The sequence below is a fragment of the Delphinapterus leucas genome, chromosome 9 (genome assembly GCF_059928025.1).
Source record: "Delphinapterus leucas isolate spDelLeu-1000000601 "Yukka" chromosome 9, BTC_Dleu_Yukka2, whole genome shotgun sequence".
Lineage (NCBI taxonomy): Eukaryota > Metazoa > Chordata > Mammalia > Artiodactyla > Monodontidae > Delphinapterus > Delphinapterus leucas.
In genome coordinates, this window is record NC_143137.1 from 80007065 (window position 1) to 80028081 (window position 21017).

At 33.4% G+C, this 21017-nt stretch overlaps 1 protein-coding gene across 1 annotated transcript in view; it reads left to right on the forward strand.

Annotated features, from left to right (window-relative positions):
* The window catches only part of PCLO (piccolo presynaptic cytomatrix protein), a 366748-nt gene that overhangs the window by 266441 nt on the left and 79290 nt on the right, over window positions 1-21017 (forward strand). Inside the window, exons 11-15 of the mRNA XM_089917758.1 lie at window positions 8017-8125; window positions 8661-8728; window positions 9800-10014; window positions 16019-16069; window positions 19186-19310. Of these exons, the coding sequence (XP_089773884.1) occupies window positions 8017-8125; window positions 8661-8728; window positions 9800-10014; window positions 16019-16069; window positions 19186-19310 (568 nt within the window). The remainder of the gene's footprint in view (window positions 1-8016; window positions 8126-8660; window positions 8729-9799; window positions 10015-16018; window positions 16070-19185; window positions 19311-21017) is intronic.

The following is a 21017-nucleotide window of genomic DNA, read 5'->3' on the forward strand; positions in this document are numbered from 1 at the left end:
ATAATAATTATATAGCGTCTTTGGCTCAAAATAAGCAAAATATAAAAACAACATTTTTATGCACAGAAATTGACCGTGTTGTAATATTTCTAGTGATGAGTACTTAGGTTATGATTTTTTTAAAAAACTCTCCTTCTTTGTAAAAAAAAAAATGTATTTTCTTATACTCTAGAATAGTATATTGGAATTTTTTGCTCTTAAATTTTGATTGGGAGATTTCTTTTTATAACTTTACTTTTCAAAACATAGTTTCCTTTTTGTCCAATTTTGCACATGATTTAAAGTTACAACTCAGGAGTCAAAGCAAAGCTCTGCGCATTTTGTCTGTCAAATAATGTTATGAAGTGGAATTTGTATCTTCTATATGCTCAGTGGAGAGGATGATGACGACAATGATTTTGCCACTGGTTCAAACGTTTCCTGTATTTATTAAGAAGCACTTTTCCTGGTATAAATTGATGATATTTTATGTTAAAATCCATTGTCTGAGTAGTGAGATACATTTAAATAACTTTATAAAGGGAATAGTACAGAACACATGAGTATCAAAAAAGGTTAAGAACATAATTAAAGTTAAAATCCTTGCTGGTTCACTAGGGATACTGCAAGTAGAGGAGGCACCAGTTAAGACAAGCATTTCTCATGCACAATTGTGTCATTTTCCCTAGCTTCCTATGTCCATTTAACCCAACTCTGTATCTCTATATATAATCATAAGTGCATTTTGGATTAATCTGTTACTGTTAGCTGGTCGTGATATCCTTTAGATTTGATGACATTAATCTGTTCATGCCATTTAATTAGAAAGTCAATAGACAACATCCATTCTGAGTATTTTAACAAAATAAATAGGGAAATTAAACTGAGAAAAGTTTATAAATTTATGAACTGCACCCTATTTTAAACGAGATGATAGCATCACAAACCTATCATTGGATATCTCCACATGTTATATTATTTTCGGGGGGGTCAGTAAAATTTTACTAATCTATGCATAACCCCTTTCCTGCCTTATTCAGCCACATTCTGTTGTAGCCTGTTTCAAGTAACATATCTAATTCTAAACACCATAAACTGTAGCCATAGAGTGGCTTTGGTATCTGTACCAATCCTTCCAGGAAATGTTGAACTGGAATAATAGATTATTTTAGTGGTCAGAGTGATTAGAAACAGAATCCTATCACGATAATCTTCTTCAAATTGGAGCCACAAATCATGGATATATTCCCCTATTTACCTTAACTCTGTTTAAAAAGCATGAATTTGCAACACCTATACTGGAGTGTAAGAAACGTACGACTTTTTCTGTAAATCAAATGTAGTCAGTTCCAAGCTTCCCTTCATCTACTGGTGAGAAGTTGAAACACTTCAATTTTTTGACGTTGCCTGCCCCACGAGCACTGGGGAAATTCCCAGTGAGGCTCTTACACATTCTAGAACACTGGGGGTTGGGCCTCTGTACCTTGACCCACACCGCATTGAGAGCAGTGTCCAAGCCTGCATGCTTCCTTGGCAGTGGGTGGCTCCTTTAAAACTGTGACCAAATTTTCACGAGAGTAATTCTGCCTAGGTTGAGCCACCAAATCTAAGGTCAAGTTTCCTAATGGCACCGTACAGAAATTTTTCTTTTAGGTAATGCCATCTTCCCTGGATAATATAAGCAAGCAGGATACTGCTCTCTACTGCCCTTGCAACCTCCAGCCACCATTGCTGGGGGAGATCTTCTCCCTAGAACTCTCTACCTCCCCTTCCTTTCATTCACCCTACATTCTTCTTTTTTCTTTTTAAAATTCTGTTTAGTACTTTTAACATTGAAACTTAAAAACCTCTTCATAGGTTTTTAAGTGTACGATACAGTATTGTTAATTAAAAGCACAATGTTATTTATCAGATATCTAAAGCTTATTTGTCCTGTATAACTGAACTTTTATACAAGTTAATAAGAAATTCCCCATTTCCCCCTCCCCCAGGCCCTGGCAACCACCATTCTATTCTTTGCTTCTATGAGTTTGACTATTTTAGATACCTCATATAGATGGAATCAAGCAGTATTTGTCCTCCTGTGACTGGTTTATTCCACTCAGCATAATATTTTCAAGGTTCATTCATGCCTCATATTACAGGATTTCCTGAATGCTGAACAATAAAGGCTGAATAATATTCCTTAATATTTATAAACCATATTTTCTTTATCCATTTATCTGTTAATGTATATTTAGGTTATTTCCACATTTTGGCTCTTGTGTATAGCACTGCAGAGAACATAGGAGCGCTGATATCTCTTTAAGATCCTGATTTCAGTTCTTTTGGATAAATACCCAGAAGTGGGATTGCTAGATCATGTGGTAATTCTACTTTTAATTTTTAGGAAGCTTCATACTGTTTTCCATAGTGGCTGCTTCATTTTGCATTGCAACCACCAGAGTACACTAGTTCCAATTTCTTCACTTCCTTACCAATACTTCCATTGTCTTTTGTGGGGTTTTGTTTGTTTGTTTGTTTGGGGTTTTTTAAAATAATAACCATCCTAACAGGTGTGAGATGATGTCTCATTGTGCTTTTGATTTGCATTTCCCTGATGATTAGTGATATTGAACAATCCTTCCTACATTATTTTCCCTTCCAGCAGGCCTCAGCCTAATTTCCCATCGTTGTGCCTGTAGAAATGTGAAATTGGTTTCCCTTCTGGGAGTGAAGTGGAGAAAAGAGATGAGAAAACCAATCAGCTTCCCTAATGGTCACTGTTTACCCACCATAAAATGATATATCCCACAACAACTTTCTGTTTGTTCAATAAGATCTTCAATTTTTGCATGCCCAAATCTTCAAATAATATTGTCATATAGATAATGAAATAATTTCTAAATTATCTTTCTTTATTGTGGTTAAATATGTCAGTATAGATAATATATGTGTTCTTTGTGCTAGGTTTTACACATTTGAACATTGTTTATAGTCAGGTGGGCTACTATGTAGTTTTGGTTAGCATAATTTGAATGAGTTTTCCTCTTTACTGACAGTAGCATTGGCCTGAGAGTTAAATGGAGTTCATATTTCTGCATTACCATCAGCTAACTGTGTGATGTTAGAAAAGTCATGTCACTTCATGTTTCACTTCTCTAATATATTGTACAAAAGACTAAAACTAGCACCTCTATACAGATCTTGCTTACTTTATAATGAGTCTATGAATTAGTTGACATGCCTTTGCAAGACATTTCATTCATGTAATCCTCCTTCAATGACCCTTTTATTATTGACCATTAATACTGCAAAATATGTGATCATCTGTTTTCTTTACAATTTTTTTAATGAATGGAGGCATATCTGTTGTACATCTGGAAGTGTGGAAGCCATTAATTCTAAATATTTTCAGTAGACTCAGACCTAGAAAAAAAAAACTGTGGGTAAGCTCAGACAGTTCAACAGTAGTCTTTGATATTTCCTAGATAATTTTTTATATTCAAAATGTGATAACTTTGTAATATGTAAATTAATTTCATTTGAGAATTTATATATGCAAGCCATACCTTGCTGATTTTTAAAGTGTTTCAGGTGTACAGTATTGAACATCTTATCATAATTGAGGACATCCCCTTTAATCTGTAAACAATCAAGACACTACTCAAATACTATTTTTTTTTAACTTTACCTCCCTCCATTCTTTTCTCCTTTCCTTTTTTCCACCTTTCTTTCTTTCTTTCTTTTATATTAATGTATAAATAGGCTAAAATTGTAAAATATTTTAAAATGTAGTTTTGAAAAATAATAAAATCCATCTACCTATGCATTTCTCTTATACTAACATTGCCTAACTTGAAAATGAATGCGTAATTAGTATAACTGTTGGGGACAATGTATTGGACTCCTGAAAATCACTTGCAGGGTTTGTTTGCTATTTAGAAAGCCAGGGCAGATAACCAGTTCAGCTGAGTTTTTCCTACTGCTGCTAGTTTATAGAGGGTTATTGAGAGCAGATGTCCAAATTTAGAAAATTAATCTAGAGTCATAGTTAATAATATCAGTGGAAAAAAGGATAAAAAATGAATTATAAATAATTTATTATATGCATATTTTTAAATTGTTTTGTGGGGTTTTTTATCCCAGCTGCATCCAATTCTCATTTCACAGCACACCAGCCCTGTTGGTTCCCATAAGGTCCCCTCCTCTGTGTGTGTGGTGGGGGGGGCTGTTTGCTTGTTTGTTTATTCATTCATTTATTAACTCGTTTCTTTCTTTTTATCTCACTTTCTTTTCCTATCTGTTCTTCCCTCCATGAAAAACCATGATAATTTATGTAATGGTCTGTTGTTTATTTGTATGATATATAATGTTAGTATGTATGAATATCATTTTAATGAACATAAATGTCATTGCCCTATAGATCAGATCCTGTTTCTCACTTGTTTTTACTTGGCAGACGATTTTAAGATGGATCTGCCCTTTGGTGTTAACACCTGGTATGGTCTCTTTCCTAAAACTGCAAAGTGTTTCCATCATGAGTATTTAATAAGCTCTCATTGTCCATTTTTCCTGATACTGCCACCTCCCCACAAATAGAAAGTCAAGAAGATTTCTGGGTCCTAGGGTGTACATATGCTTAATTTAATGACGTTCTGCCACATTGCACTCCAGAGTGGTTGCATTTGTCTGCATTCCCATTAAAATAATTACATGTTTATAAATTGTAAATGAGCAGTTGTTTTTTTCATCCTAACAGTCATAGTACTCTCACATCATAGAGTGGGGATAAAGCTAAAAAACCTCCAAGCAATTATAATCTCTCTTGAAGTCAAGGCCCCCTAAATCCCATATCCTGGTCAACACGCTGTATTTTCTGGCTTTCAAACTTTCCTCAATATGATGAGCGTTAAGTAATACATCATTATTGCTTTGATTTGAACTTTCTAATCTCTAATGAGTCTGGGCTTTTCTTCATATACTTAAAACACTTTTGAATTTCCTTCTCTGTGAATCTTCATTTTACTAATTGCCAAGATACTTCTGCTTTTTCTAGTAGAGTATCATTTTTATTAACTTTTATAACAGCATAAAATAGTAGATACAAAGGTGGGGATCATCACAAAGGTGATGAATTGTGTAGTGCCTGCCACATAAATATTTGTGGAATAAATAAAAGTCATGAGCTTCCGTGTGATATATGTTTGGATATACATTAACTTATAACATTTTGACTGTTAATGCAATAATTTTAATACAGAAGATGTTTTTGCAGTAATGGTAAATATTATAGACAGAGAAATAACATACATGAAATTCTGAATTGTAAAGATAAGAATAGCTTTTGCCAATTTGAGAAACATATGAAATTCAGTAATCCCAGAAGTTATAAAAACAGATATTTGAGAATGTTTTATAGTGATTGATGTTTTTAGAATTCAAAAATTACCTGATTATTGTCTTTTTTCAGTTTTTAATAACCTATTAGGTATAAGACTTTGAGCAGCTAATTCTATCATGACTGTTGCACATTCAAAAAAATTCATATTATCTCAGTTTTCCTATTAAAAGTTATTAGAAGAGGCACTTTCTAGGGATACAATTGAAGTATCATCTATGCAATCTCAAACTTGAACAACTGGTTAACATACATGTTGATATAATTTCAACATAAAGAAAATGTGTTTGCTCATAATGCTAAATAATAGATAAAACCATTCATGTGTTCACTGTGTTCTGGGAATTATTTCTAAACCAAAATCAGAGTAAAAAGTTTCCTTAAGATTGAATATGCTTACATTCAAATCATTGAAATGATAAAATACTACCTTGGTTTCTGTGTAGTATGATCAAACAATTTCTGCATGCATTTTAAAATAGTTTATAGGATTTTACAATTAAAGTATTTTCAAAGATATCATATTTGAAGACACATACTTAACAGTACTTAATTCTCACAATGACTAAAGCCATATTATGAATTTAAAAGTAGTTTGTATATTCACTTGGTTATTTTACTGTGGTTCTTGTAGGATTTGTAGGAAGTTGGAGAGGCAGAGGAAAGGGAACTGTGTTCAAGTCACATTCCCTATAGATCGCATACTCACCATTGAAACCAAAAATAAAAGGATAAAAGAACTGGCAAAATCTTTTGAACTGCAGTACTGCCCCAGGGCTAGTGGGAAACTCAATAAGGGGAAAAGAAGTTCAGCTGGTATATCTTAGGACAGAGCAAATCATGTAGTTCATGATCTGAGGTATATATCTAGGTTAAGATCCTAGTTATCTGTATTTTTCATCAGTTTTATTAATGTGTCTAAATAGTTTTCCTGTTTACAACTAGAAGCATTTATTCATTTCACTGGATAAATATGTTTTATAAATTTGCCCCTTTAAGATGTGAAAAATGAACAGGTAAATTCAACAGAAGAAGCATGAAGATTATGCAGCTATTCCCTTTCATAGAATTTGCTCCTGCAGAAAAGTGACAATGCAATTTCTGAATTATAGCACTATTAATTTGTTTCAATTCAGAATCATCTGTTCATAAATGTACTCTTTCTGGTGACTAAGAAAAAGTGTGTTTTTCAGTGTGCTTTTCCTCTTTCAGCTCTAAATTTTTCTTTAGTGGTATTATCACTGTCTTTTATGTAATTTTCTCATTTTGTGTGTACAACAGCCTGGGATTGTTGAAATAAACCTAAGGCCCATCTGAAGATAAAGTTTTCTTGGAGTAAGTTATAGAAAAGTCATTCTTGTTTGTGTTATTGTGGGCATTTTTATGGACTTCTTTTGCCATTTCCCAATAGTAAAAGAACTTCCCTTACTTGTTTGCAACTGGTAATATGCTTTCCAATGTATATCAAAATCATTAAAACTTTTAAAGACCCAGTCATGCCATGTTGAGAATTTCCCATGGAAGCCAATAGTGAGTAATAGGGGATTTCACATTGGCATCTGTGAAGCTCATTGAAAACCTAATTGTTCAACAAGTATTTCTTTTTATTTAAATTATAACCTAGTCATGGCATACAGGTATTTTTTTCTCAGGTAAAGCTGGTAGCATTCACAAATATCTGGGCACTATAACTCTGGATGGTTTCATCGAATTTATATCTAGCCCACATAGCTACATATTAGGACCATGTGATTTGTGCCAAATACGTTCCCAAAATTATTTGACAGCTCATATAAAATGGACAAAAATACTAAATGTAAAATATTGAAATATTAATTATGTTACTACTTTTTTGTATGAAAATTACCTTTCTAGGAAGAGAGGAAACATGAAATGCTCTGTAACCAGTCCAGCAACATAATTTATGGGACCCAGTGCAAAATAAAAATATAGGACTCTTTGTTCAAACAGTGTTAAGAATTTCAAGATGGCAGTAGCAAAGCATTAAACCAAGCATGGGGCCCTTCTGAGCACAGGGCATACTATTGCACAGACCACACACACACCCATGACGCTGCCCTCTGTATAACATTTCTGCTGCTTCTACTCAGGGCTGTCTTGCATGCAGCGAAGAAAAACACACACCATGGGAATCTTTTTTATTTGAGCAAAGTTGAAGCTGTAACAATTTCTTAAAGGGAGCTTCGCAACAAAATCCTAATGACTTTTTTCTACCACTCCTATTCTGCAATAGAATGGAAGTTTACACTCTTCTAGTTGCTCGTTGCCCGTGGAAAAATTATATTGGTGGTTGCAATTATTTTTTTCCCCACACAAAATTGGTTTAAGCAATATACAGTCAAGAATGTTTTCTTTAAAGCAGTGTGAACAAAATGCATGTGTTTGATACTATTTAATAGATTTTTCAAGAGCAATGTTTTGCATGTTCTGTTTGACATATTTTATATGTTCAGGTAAGTTGATGAAATCAAACTTCATATGATTTTGATATTAATGTTCCAGAGAACTTTGAACTGATGTTCTCTGAAATGGTGTGCTGAGTTGGTTTTTAAACGCAAAGCAATGTCTTCTGTGCCTTGTGGACCCAGATGAGACAGCACACCTTTTTTATTTTATACTTGAATTTGTCTTTGTAGGCATGCAAGTATTGGAATGGAATGGAATTCCTTTAACTTCCAAAACATATGAAGAAGTGCAGAGTATCATTAGTCAGCAAAGTGGGGAAGCAGAAATATGTGTAAGACTGTGAGTTTTTCCCCATCTTTTTGTTTCCATTTTTTGGCTATTCATGTCTCTTTTAATTTAAAATTGTTAAGGTGGAACCTTTGCCAGTCAGCAAGATTTCCTGTAATTAGAACATGAAGTGAATACAAGTTTTATAGATTTCTTGTGTTCAGAATCAAAGTCTAAAGCATAGAAAGAATCCAGCTAATTTTGTTTCTTATTATGTCCCCTTTCATGCTTTTATTGAAACATGCGTCATTTAAATGAAAGCCTAAACCCATTTAGATTTCATGGATGTGTACAGTATTTCAAAATGAACTTATATTTAATCCATAAAGATTTCACCTTAAATAATCATTTTTATCAGCTGACTTTTAACAGCATTGCAAATATAGATTTGGTTAGAAGGGTGAGCATGCTTTGAAATTGCTTTATATCATTAACCACTTCTCATTTACCTACTGAAAAAATATATTCAGCATAGTTGGGAAAAAAGGCCTTTTGTCTCAGACTTCCTCAGTTGCTTTCTTAATTTTTTTTTTGTTTTAATTTTTAGGGACCTCAGTATGCTATCAGATTCTGAAAGTCCCCAGCACCTAGAACTTCATGAACCACCAAAAGCTGGTAAGTGAAAGCAGTCTGCTTCCAACTGTGGGTAAAGATGTAGATTTAAATGGAGGAGTAATTGTAGAGGCAGATGTAGCTGTAGATGAAGACATAGACATATACATAGATATAGGCAAAAATAAATTTATAGAGAGATGTTTATATATTTATGTAATCATAAAGAAAATCAAAAGCGTTGTAACTACACTTTTAGTGTTCCAGGAAAACACATATTTACATGTTAGACCCATTAAAGAAATTCATATGAAATTCTTACTGTGAGAGTTTATATTTTTAATTCTTTAAAATTAAATTCATTGTATGAAAGTAATCCATGGAGCCATTTGTTTGGGGTCCTATATAATTTTTAGATGATACTGGTTCTTTTTTAGCAGTTGGTTTTGGAACACTTACTCCTAAACCTTTTGATTGCCTTTTATGATAAATAAAATTCAACATATAATTTCATAACTACATGATGAAGTAGATTTATCTCTTAGATAACAAATACAGTCTATACATTTAAGTCACTTATAAGACTAAAAGTATCACTATAGCTTTGTTCAACAAGTATTTATTGGGCACTTCCTATGTTGTAGTCAGCATTTCTAAGAGGCTGGGTCACTGCACTGAACAGAACAGGCCAAGGCCTATAGAAATTTTCATACATCTGTAAATGTAAATATGTTCTTTGAAATTTCTCGCTTAGAGAAATAGATATATAAGATTTCAAGAAGGAAAAACAGCCAGTCATACAAATTAAATGCCAGTGAGTAAAACAATATTTTATCATGCATAGAATTCTCTATATAAAACATTTAAAAACATTTTTCTGAAGATATAATAGGAACCTCCATTTTCCTCTGTAATTTAGTATTCTTTTACTTTTCTCTGAACCTTCCAGACTTCTTTAAAAATAGATTCATAAAGGTACAATTGCATGTATTTTTTTTATTTAGCTTGTTTTATAAGTAGCTATAAAACTTTTATAAGTTCTAGATGACTTTGTTATCTAGAACTCAGATAAGTTCCATGGTATTAAGTACCTATGAAACTGAGACTGTGTGAAGCCATTTCATTTTGTTGCAGTGGATAAAGCAAAATCCCCAGGGGTTGATCCTAAGCAGTTGGCTGCAGAGCTCCAGAAGGTCTCGCTACAGCAGTCACCACTGGTTCTGTCGTCCGTCGTTGAAAAAGGATCTCACGTTCATTCAGGTCCTACATCAGCAGGATCCAGTTCTGTTCCCAGCCCTGGGCAACCAGGGTCACCCTCAGTGAGCAAAAAGAAACACAGCAGCAGCAAGGTGAGAAGTGTCCAATGCAACCTCCGAGTTACTTATTTTCTAGCTCCTTATTCAGACTAGGAGATAGGAAATACAATATTATTTCCTAAGGTGTTTTTCATGTGATTTCTCCTTTCCTAATGATCTACTGAAACAAACAAAAAATGTTTCCATTTCTGAGTTTATAACTGATCAGGATGTATCAAAATGATGTATTTCTACATCTCTTAAAATATTGTAGCAGTTATTATTATGGGGAACTTGAAAAATGTCTCTAATGCTTCATGTTCTTTTTCTTTGTTGTTGTTACACAAATCTGAGCCTCTGTATATCAAATATATCTTTGTATCTTTTTGGAAACACAAGATATACATTACAATAGATTTTGTAACTTAAGTAGAAGGTAAAACGGACAAAGAAATGATGATAATTTAGGACAACAAGAAAGAAGGAAAGCCAGTAATATAGTATTGCCATTTTGAAATTTATCCCGAATTCCATAGTAATAAGTTTTCTCTTGATGCAGCTCTTCATTTAGAACAAATGTTTCTAACATTATTATTTTGGAGTTACTGGGGAATTAAAAGAAAACATGAATTAATTTTTTAACTTTATAAAATCAGATGATAATATAGACAATTTGTGATTTTCCCCCATAGATTTGATTATTAATAGAGAAACTCTTCATGGTTGATAAATACATTTAAAAAGGTTTTTTGTTTGTTTGTTTAACCACAAATAAGATTTTTTCTTTATGTGGTGAGATATATAGGAAGGACAGGCTGTGGTTGGATAAGTTGACTAGACTTCAGAAAATAAAGTTTTTTCTACTAAGTGTAAAAACACAGCATATGTCACTAAAAAACCCTTTTATTCAGAAGCAAAAAAGAATGGTAGGATGATCTTAATCATTGCATCATAAAATGACTTGTTTCAAACTAAATATAGTAAGGTTTTGTGAGGAATAAGTTCAAGGATAGACTCAATTTCAAAATAAATTTTAACACAACTATATTTTACCACATGTGTTAATTTTGAAGAATTACCTCGTGGAGGCGCCCTGTCTCTGGAGTTACACACTGATACCATTTCTGATTCCTTTCTCAGTATCTCCACACAGTAGAACTAAAGACATGACAGACTTGGCTAGCAAAGTTTTCACACCAAGCACATTGTAGTTCTATAAGTCTGCCATCCAGATATTTTTTATTTCAGCATTTGACATCACCATCCTCCCAGAAGATTAAGTACAAATGTAAAGGCACAATTGCCTCTTCTTTTATCTTCATTCACTGAATCTTAATCCTGTGAATTTTACTTTTTTAATAAGTCTTTAATGATTTTTTATGTTCTCCGAACTTGCCAACTTCTTTAGCTAAGCATTATTTTTTTTGGCCAGCAGTATTGCACTCACTACTGGTCACCCCCCTCACCAGTCTCTTTTCCTTCCTCTTAAACTACCCTACAGCTATCTGATCTGTGACACCATGTTCTGACTGGATCACTATCCTGTCGAAAATGAAGCCCTGCTCCCTGGAATGTCAGCTTCCCTACCTCTGCCTAAGACCCTGTCCTGCTCATTCTAAGAGAGCCTGGTCAATGGTTTTCCTTAGAAGATTATCACCATAAGCTTAATGTTGTCAGATCTTTACGATAGCCTTGCTAATAAGTAGTCTATTTATTAGGGTTTTAAACTCATTCCTACTTTCCACAGGCATTTTTGGATGCCACCTCAGTGTCACGGGTCGTAATTGGTACCCAAGATACAAAGAGGGATAAAATCCTTCCCTGTATACTACGTAGATGAGTGGTTCTTAAAGCGTGCTCCCAGTCTAACAGCACCAGCATCATCTAGGAACTTGTTAAAAATGCAGACTCTTGATCCCACCCTAGGCCTTCTGAATCAGAGACCCCAGGGATGGGACTAGGCAACCTGGGTTTTAATAAGTTCTCCAAGTGAGTGTGGTGCCCCTTGTAATTTGAAAAGTGCTGATCTACATATAGATGAAGAGGATATATAAACAAATTTAGTAAAGCTGTAACGTTGGTGGTCATTAAGAAGTACACGGAGCACTCTTAGGAGAGTGGGGTTAGAAAAGCTGCCATTTAGCTAACGAACTGATTTGGTAAAGGGGAGAAAGGAACCAACATCCAAAGAAGAGAATGCAACATGAAGAAAATCTCAGAAACAGAAAAGTGTATGCTTAGGACATAGGTGTACAAAAGATATAGGGGTAAGAAATAGAGGAGAAGCCTAGATGATTGTAAACTGGAAGACATTACATGCCATGTATGGCTTTTACAATCTGTGGAAAATAAAGAGCCAGTGATAAGTGAAAATAAAATAACAGGAAGCCTTCCTCCACAACGTCTTTCCATATTCTAATCCTTCCTTAAGTCAGAAGTTATCCTTCCTTCCTCCTTCCCTCCATCCAAAGTGCCAGATGCTTTATGTACCTCCTAAGACAATTTGTATCTTGATTATAATTACTTGTCTCCTTATTTTATCCTCCCAAATGGGCTGCAAACTCATTGAGAACCAAGAACCATTTCTTGCTTCTTCTAGCTCCCTAAGCGCATGGTAGAGTAGCTTGCATAGACCGTAACAGAATAAATTAAAATTAAATTAAAACGTCAGTGGCACCTGTGAGTCTCTGTAATATTATGGGGGTACAAAATATAATTGTTTTGTAATATGTTAACATTTTTGGTAATGAGTAGAAGATGAAAACAGGTATTGTAGGACAAACATCAAGGAAATAATGTGAACAGGTTTTATGATATGTGGTCATTCTTTTCTGTGCCAGGAATGTGGCCTATGTAGTTTTTATAGAAGTTTTGCTAAGATAAAGAGTTACAGAGCTGCACTGTCCATGACAGTAGCTGCTAGCCACATGTGACAGCTGAGGTCTTGAAATGTGGCTAGTCCTAATTGAGATGTGCTGTAAAAGTGAATTACACAGCAAATTTCAAAGACTTAGTATAAAAAAAGAATGTAAAAGAGCTCTTTACAACTTTTATATTGATTTCATCGTGAAATGATAATATTTTCAATGATTTGGATCAAATAAAACATGTCAGTAAAAATTAATTTTCACCCATTTATTTTTATATTTTTAATGTTACTACTAGAATATTTCAAATAACCTGTGTGGCTCACATTATATTCTACTGGACAGTGATGGTATATTCCTTTTTAACTCTTATTAGTAGTGATAACAATAATCAAATCTGGTTATTTTTGAGATTTTATATATATATAGAAATGTATAGTCAATAGATGTTAAGACTCTTGAAGAAAGGTACTACCACCTATTCATCTTTTGGGGGGTTTATCATCAACATTTAGCTGGTACTGAATTTCTTAAAACATTTTTGCTGAATGAATGAATGAATTTAATGATATTTCTTGGCCAGTCAATGTGTAGTATGCATAAAAAGCAATACTTTTATTTGTTCTTCAAATTCTGCAATGTTAAGAAAATTGATATTGAGAGATTAGAGAAATATCGAGCAATTGTCTAAAACTCACATGTTCCTGAGTCAGGTAATGTAATATTTACAAATATAGCATATGTTCCTCAGTTAATTTAGAAAATTATAGTTTTAACATCCTTTTGTTTTTACGAGGTATGAGGCTAACTATATATTAAATAATAAAACATTAATGTAATAGAATGTATTAAAACTAAAAATTTAAATCATAGCATAATTATACATTTAGGTATTTAGAGCACCATCTATTAAATATTTTGAATGATTATTCATAAGTAATTATTAATCTATTAATACTCTAGTTTAAGCGATTACTTCTGAGTAAATGTAAGTAAAATATGAATCTATTTAGATATATGTTTAAGTTATATGTTATGTATATAAGACTTTTTATTATTTTGCTTACTAATTCAATATGAATTTTTGTCTTCAAAATTTTTAGTTTACTGCCTCAGGGTCTTTTATTTCTGAAATCTAATCAGACTTTTTTCATTTTATCTTTAAAATCTGAATAATTTCTTCCAAGTCATGGTATAAATATATAATTGAACTAAGTGCTTACTAGTTTTAAGTGTTCTAATGAAATAGGTTCCTGCTTTCCCAAACTTTTCTGTCATGGCACACAACATCTCAGTAGTTTTTTCATGATGCCCTTATGCCCAAAGAAATACATAAAACAGTTTCATTTATTATGTAGTTAGGTCCTAACAATTTAACTAGTATTTATACCCTAACGTCTTAGTAACCATTAGAAAAAATAGTACCCATAAAATGAAATAAAAATAATATATTTATTTCATTGTTAATAATTCAAATTATGTATCAGTGGGGTATGTGCCTGATGGGCACTGCACAGCTACTCAAATGGTGGAATTGGTTTGGACACTGACACTCTCATTTCCTGTTCCACACTGATCTCACTGATTTTCTTGCAGTACATTTTTTTTTTATCACCACAGTCATCACAAACCAGCCTCACAAAGGTATGACGTTATCGAAAAGAAATACTTGTCTCTAATCTTAAACTGTAATTATCTGGAGCTGGTAGTTTGCCCACTGTACAACAGATATTACAACATCCTTCTGTGCTCTTATGAGTTCACTGCCATACCCCAGAACATTTAAAGATAGTCCATACATTTATTCTCTGTGTTGAATCTAGTTATGTTTGCACAATTATATGTCAAATGAGTTACGACTGTCAAAAATAAATCAAAACAAAATACATTATCATTATTCTTTTTTTTTTTTCTGGTCTTATTTTTGACTTTTTATCTCTAGTTATTCCCCAATGTTCCTAACTGAGATGCAAGGATATCTGGTTTTAGGAAACTTCCCTTCTTTAATTGAGATAGAAATAGTTTGAGGAAGTTGTGTGGTCCTTTTTCTAGATTCAGTTTCTTTTTCTTAAAATTTAAACAGTAAAATAATTATTAAGTAAATATAATGGTTCGTTACCTAGCAGTTTATCCTTTGCAGCCAGAGCGTAGTTTCTTATAAAAGAGCTGAACTAATAAAGGATATATGGCTTAGAAAATTTAACCCTTACTCCATAACTTTACCAATGATTACATTATTTTTATTCTTATTTCACAGAACAAGACCTGGAATATAGCTGTCTTCTTTGATTGCTCTCATTTCTAGCATAAATTTATAAAAGAAAAGGTAGCAGAACAAGTATATACACCTAAGTATTATGAATTTCTCCTTTTCTCGTTAATTATGAAAATAAAACCAATATTATGTATATATAGGGAGATAGGACCTTATTTGTAGGGTAGCAAGCTTGCCTCCATTTTAGTAAATATTTCCCTATAGTGATGCCACGTTGCCTGAAATTCTATTATAGATCTAGTCAGGGACAGCATCTCTTTTTTGGTACAGATTTGTACATTCTATTGAACTGTAACAATTCAGCAATTAGTCACTTAATCAGCAGAATGAATCACTTTACCAGATCACAGTTCTAACGGTTTTTAAGGCTTTACTGACATAAGGAAATTATCAAGGAGATGAGAACTTATATAGACTGGGATGGAATTTTAATTAAAGGAGTATGAAATACTAAGGAGTGATTGCCTGGGTGTTCCACTCTAGGATAGAGTAGGAATAGGCTGAGAACCCAACAAAGGAATATAAGAATGGACTTTTATAACTTCTGGGCTCCTAGGCAGTTGAATAAAAATAGTACCTTTTTCATCCTCTTATAGATAGTTAAAATCTGTTCATATTTAAATTGAATACTTTCAACCAAAATTGTTCCATTTCTTAGGTAATTGAACGTAGATTACTGCAGGTATAAAATTATAGCCTCAAAACAGGCTTCACAAAATGAAAAAGGGATTTATGTATTTCTAAGATTAAACGTGTTGAGAAGTGTAAGTAGACACCCTAATCTGAAGCAGCCAAATGGATGAAATGTGTTCTCCAGGCAGGGTGTGCTCTGACCAACAGAAATTAATTCAGAGGGAAGCTGAAATGGTAAATCCTATGAAAGGTTTATCCATTAATCTGTGTTTTGATATTGCAGCCTACTGATGCAACAAAGGTTGTCTCTCATCCAATTACGGGGGAAATTCAGGTATGAAAGTTTTTAAAAGATCATTGCTATACCATCTTTTGTGGCTCTTTTTCCCACTGGTCTATTGAAACTGGAAGCATTGTTAGAACCTTTCCTGTTTTATAACATATGTAGGTGTATAATGAAAAAATACAATTTCACAGAAAAGTATTTTAATACAAATACATGTTTTATTAAATCTAATGATATCTGTGGAATTCTATACTTCAAAGTCTGCCTGATACCTTAACAGTATCAATGTATTATGCCTCGGTTACTTCATACATGTTGATAGGGTTTCAAACATGACAGATTCTCCGGGAAATTTGAAGGTTCCTCTTTAAGAGTTTCATGCGTCTAATGCTGTCCTCTTTTCTTCCTCTGATCAATAATTGTCAAATAATTGCTCAGCAGTTCTTTTAGAGCAGTGTTTTTCATACTGGGGGTCATAACCCATCTGTAATTTATCAAATCAATTGAGAGTATTTTGACCAGGAAAATAGAAGAAAATAGTATAAATCACTATCTTTTTTAGTTCTGTATGTGTGTTTCTGTGTTTATATTGCATTGTACATGGGCAAATTCAAAAATGTTAGAAAAACTGTACTTTAGATGGTACCAAAAAGTAATTTAGTGTAGATAAGAAATGTCATGTGGAAAGAGTTAACACAATACCAAATAATAACTATTTGAAGATAGTACATTTCAGATAAGGGAAAGAGAACACTGAGTCTTAGTTGCATCTACAGTACATTTTCACAAAGTGTAACAGAGATTTGAACTAATTTGAGGGTAAGCATAGAGAAAGGGGGAGTGTTTTCCTGGAAGAAATGGTACAAGGGAAGATTCTTCTGCCAGAGGGTAGTGAAAGGAACAGATCTGCTTTGCTGCAGGAAAATGTTCCTGTAGAGGTAAGTTGAGACTAAATTAAAAGAACCTTGAACAGAAGCCAAGGAATGTTAGCCACGACAAAATAGAGTGATCAGGAAATAAATATTTTTGAGTGAGGGAGAGGCTAATTCAAAGCAATATGTGATAGAAAATTCATAGACCCTTGGCCTGTAGAAAGTATTATGAAGGGTAGGACACAAAGACAAAGAAATCAATTAAGTGTTATCTAGGTACACCCTGATTCAAGCAGAAGTGCAGTGTGAGAGTGGAAATGGAGAAAGAGTGCAGAACGTGGGCACCTTACTAAGAAGGACCCAGCAGGATGGAGTCGGGATCACCTGTGTGCTCTTGATCTTGCTGTATCGCTGCTATTTCCCACTTCTAGAAAAACAGACCTGATCTTTCTTCATTTCACATGCAGCACAGAAAATGCTATGTGTTCTCATTCATAGTATCTCCTTCTCTCTGCTCATTTTTTTAAACTTCTTGCTCATGGGCCAATATGTGCTGTTTCTTTTTGGCTTGTTGTTTTTATTTGTCCTTATTTTGTTTTCCTTTCCCTTCAGTTGTAATATGTAATTCTATAGTGGAAATTTACTCTAATAATTTTCCTTCTTAACACCCAGGTTATTTTCTTTTCCTTTTTTTTGGGGGGGGGGATATTTTCTTATGACAGTGATTTCAATTTTTTACATTTTATCTTTTGTCTTTTAGCAAAACCTTATTCCAAATGAAACCTTATGTAAACACCCAAACAATGAATTACCAGCATGGCGTAGCTCTGGTTGAGGGTTACTGGGGGCATCTCATTCTCTCTCAGATGTAACCTCCAAGCAACTCTAAGTGTTCTCTAAGGCACCAAATTTACAGAGTACATTTTGGAAAGCACTCTCTTAGGGTAGTCTGCAAATCTCAGTTTCAATAAGAAATGATTTTACTGCCTTACCAGTTAAAAGTGGACTTTCAGGCCAGCAGAGAAAGGAGAAAATTGAAAAGAATTTCTCCTTAAAGATTTGGAAGCCATTCTAAACCTCAGTGAAATTAATTGCAGAATAATTCTTCTATTTCAGTACTCCATTAGAGCACAGTTACTGCAGTTCTAAACTTTTCATTTCTCCTCTTCCTTCACGGCCCTTTGTTTCATGTTTCATATTGCTTCCATGATGGTCAGAGAGACCCTGGGGCTTTCTGTACTGAGGAAAGCAAAAATTTGTTTTCTGCCACAAAACATAACCAGATCAAGATTATGCTGAAATTAGGAAATTATTTTAATTATTAACATGAAGATTATCTCATCTAAATTATTCCATTTTCAACATAAACATAGCATATCTGTTTTGTATGATTATAAAAAATACATTCATTTTTTATTTATGGATTTTCTTTTTCAAAATATAGATCCCTTCCCTTCTGTTATTTGATAAACAGAAAGAGCAACAAACAGAATTGTCTTATTCTAAATGATGCCAAAAGAATCTTTCATTTTTGATGGTGAAAAATTAGTTAATTTGATTATTTTGAATCATGCAGGCTTCTCAAATATTAATTTGAATTGTAAGTCTTTTACTATTCAATGACAGTTTTACAACAGCCATTAAGCATCTATGAGACAGTGCCTCTTCTTTTCTCTTCAGCTTCTAAAATTAAAGAACAATATTTCATTTTCTTAGCATCACTATTAAGAAAGCACGCACAGAAAGAATAGCTATAGGTTTATCAGCTAATGTAATATAGGAAGGGATAAAATCTACACATTCTTAAATATTCTTACAATTCAGTACTAACATCTTTGTCTTTAAATAATGTTTCCACCCACTGCTAATTACTTGATGAAATGCAAAAGATATTTTCTAATAAATTCAACAATTAGTTAATCTATTTTCAAAATTCTGCCAATTGTATTTATGAATGTTAACATTTCTGATTTTCCTAAGAGTACAAATTTAGCTTAAAAATGGAACTAGCATTCACTGTGTGATTATCCTAAATGAATTTTTGACAGGCCAGAACTTTCACCGTAGAAAGAATGAACAGCACATTTACTAGTAATTAATGTGTGCCTGGGAGTTCCGAATTAAATTAGACATTAACTGGTCTGTTCAGTTTCAAATAAAATGAAAGTAGCAGTTGATGCTTCTTATGAGAACTTGTTTTAAATACTGGTAAAATACTGAATAATAATGTATTATATGTTTTTTTTAAACAAAAAAACATAATGTTCATGGAATATTTTCTGTCCCTTTAAGCTTCAAATCAACTATGATCTTGGAAATCTCATAATACATATTCTCCAAGCAAGAAACCTTGTCGCTCGAGACAACAATGGTTACTCAGACCCCTTTGTTAAAGTGTACCTTCTTCCAGGTCGAGGGTAAGTAAAGAAGCACTATATTCTTAGTATTGTAAATATTGCCCTGTGGTTTAAAAAATAGTGATAGTGTCTTCTGGTCTCTAATTTAAAGAGTTTAATATCTTTTCCTTAGTTTTATCTACATGTCATATTTATTTATTTCCAATTAATAAGTAAGGTGGAATTAAAAATTTGTAATTAGGCCTTAATGGGTTTTAGGAGAGCCATGATGGTAACAAAACCTGACTGGATGAGAACACATCAGTATTTCAATTCTGGAAAGCACTTGTGCTATGACCAATCAGGTAGACAGTAAAATCATTTCAGGAATTATTTGTGGAAGATTTAAAGAATTAGTTTACTTTTCAAAATGTATCTGTGAAACCAGTGTTCAAGGACTAATCAGTTAGTCTTTTATAGGACGCGTATTATTCAGTACATTAAATGTTCATTAGCTGACTTGATATATTATTATTCATATGCATATTTTCAAATGGGTGTTTTAAAATTATAAAATAAAGCTTTAGTTAGCATCTATCACCTCATACAGGTAAAATAAAATGAAAGGAAAAAAAAGTCTCCTTGTGGTGAGGTCTTAGGATCTACTGTCTTAATAATGAGCTAAACAATATATTTAGTCAGAAGACACAATTAGCAATCATGAAGACAGGTCAATTGAGATTGTTTAGTTTAAGGTACAGAAAGAAAAAAGAATGAAGAAAAGGGAACAATGCCTTAGAAACCTAGGATATCATAAAGTATACGAACATACACAGAGAGGCAATTCCTCTTTCCAGGAGAGAAAGAGGAAAGGGCAGAAAACATTTCTGAAGAAATAATGGCAAAAGATTTCTCACATTTGTTGGAAAAAATCTGCACAGCCAAGAAGCTCAACAAAATCCAATCAGGATAAACAGAAAAAATTTATACCGGGTCTCTTCTTAATCATACTATCAAAATCCACAGACAGAATCTTGAAAGAAGCAAGAGAAGTGGCTCATCATATCCAAGGGATCCTCTATAAGATAAACAACTGATTGCCAATCAGAAACCATGGAGCCCAGAAGGTAGGGAGATGACATAATCAGTGTACTAAAGGAAAAAGATGGTCCACAAGAATTCTGTATCCAGCAAAACTGTCCTTCAAAAATAAAGACTTTTTTTTTTTAATAAATAAGACATTGGAGAGGACCTTCAAGATGCCAGAGGAGTAAGACGTGGAGATCACCTTCCTCCCCACAGATACATCAAAAATACATCTACATGTGGAACAACTGCTACAGAACACCTACTGAATGCTGGCAGAAGACCTCAGACTTCCCAAAAGAACAGACTCCAGAGGGAGACCTGCATGCAGAGACGGGGCCAAATCCAAAGCAGAACACCAGGAGCTGTGTGAACAGAGAAGCAAAAGGGAAATTTCTCCACACAGCCTCAGGAGCAGCGGGTTAAATCTCCACAGTCAACTTGATGTACCCGGCATCTGTGGAATACCTGAATAGACAATGAGTCATCCCAAAGTTGAGGCAGTGGACTTTGGGAGCAACTGTAGACGTAGGGTTTGCTATTTGCAGCTGACCAGTTTCTGACTTTTATGTTTACCTTAGTTTAGTTTTTAGCACTTGTTATCACTGGTGGATTTGTTTATTGGTTTGGTTGCTCTCTTCTTTTTTTATTATGTATTTATTTTTTTATTTTAATAATATTTTTTTAATTTTTTATTTTAAT